At 33.8% G+C, this 7,857-nt stretch overlaps 1 protein-coding gene across 1 annotated transcript; it reads right to left on the minus strand.

The window, feature by feature from the left end:
• Positions 1–6,502: 6,502 nt before the first annotated feature.
• On the minus strand, positions 6,503–7,477 carry LOC125399506 (olfactory receptor 4S2). The gene has a single exon (XM_048432925.3). It carries the CDS (start codon positions 7,475–7,477, stop codon positions 6,503–6,505), a length of 975 nt encoding a protein of 324 aa, XP_048288882.3.
• Positions 7,478–7,857: the final 380 nt, after the last annotated feature.

The raw sequence follows: 7,857 nt of genomic DNA on the forward strand, positions 1-7,857 counted from the left end.
ACCAATAACTGAAGAACCTACATTCTATACTGATGAAAATAAATAAAGAAAGGCAGGCTACAAATCAGAAAATTAAAGTAAACTGGATATAAATTTTTATGATTCAGCCCAAAAGGAAGAATTATATGTTATTCTCATGGTATTAATAGACTTTACAAAAACTCACAACATTGTTACTGACTTTCAATATGCAGAGTTTTTGCATATTGAAATCACTGAATTTTTACCCAGTAATATAAAATTAACATTATTATTTATTCAGTTACAAGAAATATTTAGGACTCTGTAAAAGGAACGGCAAGCTGCTTCCCACTTCCCACCCGGCTAGCTTTACCTGAAATAATTACACGAAAACTGTATTCTTTTAAACACTGCTTGTCCCATTAGTTTCAGCCTCTTATTGGCTAATACTCACATCTTAATTAACCCACCTCTAATAATCTGTGTAGCACCACGAGGTGGTGGCTTACCGGGAGGATTCTAACCTGTGGCTGTCTCTGAGAAGAGAGTCATGGCAACTGCCTCACTGCCTTCTTCCTCCCAGCATTCTGTTCTGTCTACTCCACCCACCTAAGGGCTGGCCTATCGAAAAAGGCCAAGGCACTCTCTTTATTAACCAATGAAAATAACAATAGACAGATGACCCTCCTCCATCAGGACTAGAAATCATCCCACATATATAACACACCTCTGACCCCATAGAAGTGTGCCAGACTCTGTAACACAAGGTAATGCAGAAATTAATCAACTATCAGTTGGAAATGTGCCGAAGGCCTCAGAATTTCATTAAAAAATCATGTCAATAGCAAGGTTTAAAATAAGACAACAAAATATCCTGGTATTGATATAAAAACAGACAGAAGGACTAATGGAACCAAATTGAAGATCCAGACACTAATCCATACATCTTCGAACACCTTATTTTTGACAAAGAGGCAAAAAAATATCAAATGGAAAAAAGAAAACATATTTAATAAATGGTGCTGGCCTAAATGAATATCAACATGTAGAAGAAAGAAAATAAACCAATATCTATCACCATGCACAAAACTCAAGTCCAAATCGATCAAAGACCTTGACATAAAGCCAGCCATGCTTAACCTCATAGATGAGAAATTGGGAAATACACTTGAATTGACTGACATGGAGAATACTTCCTAAATATATCCTCAGTAGCGCAGATACACAGAGAAACAATTAATAAATGGGATTTCCTAAAACTGAAAAGCTTCTTTAAAGCAAGGAACATGGTCAACAAGGTATAACAACAGCCTATAGAATGGGAAGAGATCTTCACTAACCCCACATCAGACAGAGGTCTGATCTCCAAAATATATATAGAACTAATGAAAATGGTCATCAAAAGAACAAATAATCTAATAAAAAAGTAGAGTACAAACCTAAACAGATAACTTCCAACAAAAAAATCTAAAATGGCCGAAAGATGTTAAGGAAATTCTCAACATCATTAGTCATCAGAAAAATTCAAATCAAAACAGATTTGAGATTTCATCTTACACATGTAAGAATAGCCAAGAATAAAAACACTGATGATAACTTATGCTAGACAGGTTGTAGGGTAAAGGGAATACTCCTGCACTGCTGGTGGGAAGGCATGCTGGTACAGCCCCTTTGGATGTCAGTGTGGCAATTTCTCAAAAAATTAGGACGAAACCTTCCTCAAGACCTAGTCATACTACTTTTGGGTATACATCCAAAAGATGTTCAATCGTGCCACAAGGACATGTACTCAACTATGTTTATAGCAGCATTGTTTGTCATAACCAGAAGTGGAAACAACCTAAATGCCCCTCAACTAAAGAATGGATAAGCAAAATGTGGTACATTTACACAATGGAGTACTACATAGTAGAAAAAGTGACATCTTGAATTTTGAAAGAAAATGGATGGAGCTTGAAAAGATTATTTTGAGTGAGGCAACTCAGACACAGAAAGACAATTATCACAAGTACTCACTCATAAGTGGTTTTTATATATAAAGCAAAGAAAACCAGCTCACTAATCGCAATACCAGAGAACTTAGACAACAATGAGGATCCTAAAAGAGACATACAGAGATCTAATCTACATGAGAAGTAGAAAAAGGCAAGATCTCCTGAGTAAACTGGATGCATGGACACCTTGGCAGAGGGTTGATGTGGAGGGGAGGGGCTGGGATTAAAACATAGAAAATTGTAGACTTTAATAAACATTAATAAAAAAATAAACAAATGATTAAAAAATACAAGACAACAAGCCAAGGAAATTAAAAGGAAATGTCCAACTTGTTATTTATACAATCAAACTCGACTACCTGCAGAAAATAATGAAAAGGGTACTCAAAGGAATAAAACATGGCAAAAGGGTGTGTATAATTTGAAATTGATATAGGTATAATACACCATTGGTACCTATTCAGATTTTCAATAAATGAATACTTTGAGTTCAGAAAAGTTTAATTTGGTAATCATCCATTTGCTAAAATTTATGGCAATAATTGGTATTTCAGTACAACTAAAGACAAGTAATCCTCCAATATAAATTTCTAAGAAAATAAAGCAGTTTTTTGCTTATTATAATATAGGATATATTGCAGGTATACCACACAGTTCCACAGTGCAGGTAGTTATAGAAAGACCAAATCAAACTATAAAGAAAAGGTTAAATAAATAGAAAAGGATAATAAAGATGCTAAGAGATAGAATGCATAATGCTTTATTATATTTGAGTTTTTTAAAAGCTAATGAGAAAGAACAATAGCTGTGGAGATATATTGGATAGTAAGAAAAAACTACAGAATTAAATCAACCAATATATTTTAATGATGTGTTGTCCACAGAATGCAAGTCAGGATAAGTGTTGTATTGGAGGAGGAGTTTTATTTTTGTTTCCATGGGAGAAATAAAGCTATGGATACCACCAAAATTGGTAAAAGTACAATTTGAACAAGAGACACCTCTGAATAAATTGATGTAATATTTAATCAAACACCATGACCTTTTAATCTAAACTAACTTATATATCAAACAAATACTTTTCATTTGATAAGATATAACTTGCCATAAGGAAACCTTTCCAAAATTAAGGTGGGGGAAAGTTTTATTTCTTTCAGGTGACTGAATGCATCCAGCTAAAAAATCTGAGGATTACTGGACAAATATAACATCAGAAGGAAAAGGATAAATCATTCTGAAAAAAAGTCTCTAGAAAAAGAGTAATTTGGTCTATTAGTATATCATATCACCAAGGAATAAAATTTATAAATCTTCCCAAATGTTCGTTTATGCTGTTCTCTATAGACATACAATACAAATGTTCTTTTTGTTGTCCCAGTCTAATAAAATTTAAAGCTCAACGCAGAGTATTAACCACTATATGATCATGGCCAGACAGCAAGATGTCTCTGTCAATTCTACAGTTTTGGAAGTTGTTTACAATGCATTTCCTGTTTACTTAGGTAATATTATATCCTTCTGGAGTCTTTGATAGTGTTGAAGAATAAATGATTATAGTTACAGTTTTCCTTTATTGTGATAAAAGATAAAATACATATACATATTGTAACTGTAATTCTTGTTTGATACCTGTTCTGTTATATGTAATTTTACCATGTTAAAGTTAAAGCCTTCCTTTTTGTTTAAACAGAAAAGGGGAAATGGTGTGGAATGTCTTTCTGTCTATGTATTGATTTTACTGTTTAATGAATAAAGAAAACTGGCTTGGCATATAGCATGGGAGAAGATGGGTGAATTCCAGAAGTCATGGAGCTGCTGAAGACAGACACTGGGAATTTTACCTGGTAAGCCACAGGCTCATAGTGATATACAGATTAATAAAAATGGTTTGAATTAATATGTAAGAGTTAGCCAATAAGAAGCTAGACCTAATGGACCAAGCATTGATTTAATGAAAAAGAAATCAAGCAGGCTTTGGAGTTGGAGTGTGACTTTCTCCTTCTTTAAACCCAAAAATACATGTTAAAGTAAAATCCATAATCTCTGTGGCATATCAGAAGAGCAACCTAATATGGGATAGAAGAAAAACAAAAATTAAAGCACTATTTTATTGCCACTAATCTCATAATCCTTTGGTTTTATGTTGAGTGTTTGAAGCTTTTCCTGAGGTATGACTATTATCTAAAATTTTATAATATATGCTATATATATATATATATTTGTTTAATATATATACATAAAACAATTATGAATGTTTAAGAAAAAATTTATGACTCATCATCAATAGCTACTTGATTTGTATATCTGATTCTTAAATGATACTCTACAGTCGTATTTAAAAAGTCATTATGAGGGTACAAGTATATACTTGTTTTGCTTTGTTTTGTTTTACAAATATGTAACATAGGAAGTCTTCAAAGTGGTGTAAAAACTTCAAAGATAAAGAAATTAAAAATTCCCTATGTATAGCTTGCTTTTCTTTACTGAAAATGGAGCATAGAAATCAATATTTTTCTGCACTGTTTTAGTTGTGTCAATATCTTTTTTACATAAACCTGCCCTTTAGTTATAGAGTAAATAAGAACCTGTGGCAAAATAATCACATGCACACACATATGTACACACACAATAATTGTGGTGATGGATATCCTAATATCTTTGCTTTTAATATTAATTTTTATGCTGTATGCATGGTGAACCACATATACATATCAAATAAAAATAATTTTATCAATACGACAATAAAACTGAACAAGAAAAATGAGACAGTTGGAACTAACTTTTTCTGGAGTATAAGTTAATATAACCTTCAAATACTAATAGGCATTTTTTTTATTTCTCCTTAGACCTTCAGTGAAGTAGGCAGGAATTCTGGGTTGGGTCCATTGCACCTCAAAACTGATGAGCTACTACTGCCCAGAGAGTGAGTAGGATTTCCTCAGGCTTTTAAACATGATATTTCTGATGCTCATTGTCTGTTCAACAGTCTACTCTAAAAGAAAAATGGCTTGAAATTTCTTCAACTGTCTTATCTCTTTTACAAAGAATTCTATATTTAAAGGTCAAGAACCCATTTTCAGAAAGGATCCATGACAAGGCAAAGATTTTAGTGAGATTTTTTTTCCATTTCTAAAAGTCAGAGATGGGCTTTGTCTAAAAATGAGTAGGATATTTAGAAATATAACAAGAAAAATGATAAAAAATTATAAAATATATGGAAAGGAGGCAGGAAGATATAGTCAAGTATCAAATTTTATTTACATGGGGAAAAAGAAACTTTTGCTGGGTTGATCTGACTCATGAAATTGAAGGTGAGTAGATATGACAAGGTCTCATTCTGCTAGGCTGCCCATGAATTTGCTATGTAGCTGTGGCTGACTCTGAAATCCTGATCCTCACCTTGACAACCCCACTTGTGCTTACATACATACACCTTTTCAGTGCTAAGGCTTCAGGCATCTCCAGTAAACATACTTCTTTTTTTTAAAAAAAAAAAATTCAACCACAAGAATGCAACAGTGTTATTATTAGGCCATATAGGCTTTTCAAGGAGTCATATTTATATTAAATTTTCTACATAATTGGAACCTATGTATAGGGAGAAATAGTAGTTGGATAATTAGATTTTAAGAAGTACAATGAAACAATGGTAAAGACACATTTATTCTCAATATTTGCCTTAATAAAATAAAACTGATTTTGTGGATCCCAGTGAGAAGAAATGTTATTCTTAGATTTTATGCCTGAAATGATGAAAGGTAGAGTGGAATGGTATAACTGAATTGAGAGATCATAAGATCAATCTATCCAGTGTTCTAATAGCTGGAATAAAAGAAAATGACTAATAATGAATGAAAATACTATTCACCAAAACCAATGATTAAAACTAAACTTTTGTTTTACAATATATTTTTACATTCTTTGCTGCTTGTATCACAGTTTCAATGTCATGAAGCTTAGTTTCCCTTGATTTCTGAAATCTGTTAAGAAGACATTAACTTTGATGTGATCCTTCACATGTACAGGATCATTTATGCAATACACATACAATGAGAGTGTAATAGGTAAACATACATTTCCCCCCTCATTTGTCAAGACAGGTTTTGTGTTTATAGCCCTGGTTGTTCTGAAACTTGCTCTATGGAATAAGGAGGCCTTGAACTCACAGAGATCCTCCTGGCTATTAAGTGCTGTAATTAAAAGCATGTGCTACCACTACAGTTTGAATATGTAGAAACTTAAATACCACATTTTTTAAAACCTAAAAACAGTCTTGTGATTCTCCCTTAAACAAAATAGTTAATTAGGAAAAACAGACAGCAATGATTTTATGTGATCATTCTTATAGCCGAGTAATACAATCTTTTTCATTCGCATTTCCATAAATTATCTGAACACAAAATATTATAGTATGATCATAATTATTGTACCTTATGTCTGTGTAATACAGTGCCCCAACATTTCTCTCCTGAATCCAGTAAAGTTGCTATTGTTGTCTCACTAAGCAGTGGCACAATTCAAACCTGAAGAAATTGAAGTTTGCCAACTTAATGATAATTTTCTGTTATTTTTCCAGTCCTCTCCCAGGTGACTTTTTTAGCCCAGAGCTTCCTCATTGCATTCTTTACTTCTGCATTTCTCAAAGTGTAAATCAGAGGGTTCAGCATGGGAGTGATAATGGTGTAAAACACAGCCACCATCTTATCCTCTGAGAAGGTAGTATCAGGCCTCATATACATGAAAGTACAGGGACCGAAAAAGATGATGACCACAGCAATGTGGGAACCACAGGTGGAGAGGGCTTTGCGCCTGCCTTCTGCTGACTGCTTTCTCAGAGACACCAGAATAATGGTATATGAGATTAGTAAGATAACAAAACTCCCCAATGCAATGGTACCACTGTTGGCTGTCACAACCACACCTACAACGTAGGTGTCTGTGCAGGCAAGTTTCAGTACAGGGTGGACATCACAGAAGTAGTGATCAATCTCATTGGGTCCACAAAAGGGGAGCTGTACCATCAGAGCCACTTGGATAATGGAGTGTAAGAACCCACCTACCCATGTTCCCAGCAACATATTATTGCATCTCTCCCGGTCCATAATAGTCATGTAGTGGAGGGGTTTACAGATGGCCACATATCGATCATAGGCCATGACAGTAAGGATGAAGATCTCAGTGCAACCAAAGAAGTGAACCCCGAAGAGTTGTAACATGCATCCCACATAGGAGATAGTTTTCTTCTTCACCAACAGGTCAACAATCATCTTTGGCGCTGTGACTGAGGAGTAGCAAATGTCCACAAAAGATAGAAAGCTGAGGAAAAAATACATGGGGGACTTGAAAAGATTGCCAGTGAAAACTGTTACCATAATGAGGAGGTTTCCCATCACTATGACAATGTAAAAGAAGGAAAACACCACAAAGCATACTTCTTCAATCTCTGGACTCTGAGATAGGCCCCAGAAAATAAATTCACTGACATTGTTTACACCTTCTATGAAATACATTCCTGAGGGCATAATCCCAAAAGGAAATTAAATTACCTGAAAGACAAATGAAAAATATCATTAATTCTCATTCTTATTTTATAACAAATGAAAAATTATGATGGCTAGATGTGGAAGGGGAGCACTTAGGACTTTCACACTCTGAAATCAGTTTAAATGCATTTATTCAGATCAACTTACCTCAGTGATATGTCCCAGTATACTTTTTAATTATGATGAGAAGTAAAGGCCTAAGACATAAAGCTGATTCTCGCAGTCTCACATAACACCTGAAGAATTTCTTCTCTACATTTCTCTAGTTTATATGTAAGCTTCTAAATGTACTTGGATCTTATTTTGTATAAGATATCTATTAAATTTCAAACACAATACTGTCTGAAATATCAGCAAAT

Source organism: Myodes glareolus, chromosome 3 (genome assembly GCF_982192425.1).
Source record: "Myodes glareolus chromosome 3, mMyoGla1.1, whole genome shotgun sequence".
Lineage (NCBI taxonomy): Eukaryota > Metazoa > Chordata > Mammalia > Rodentia > Cricetidae > Myodes > Myodes glareolus.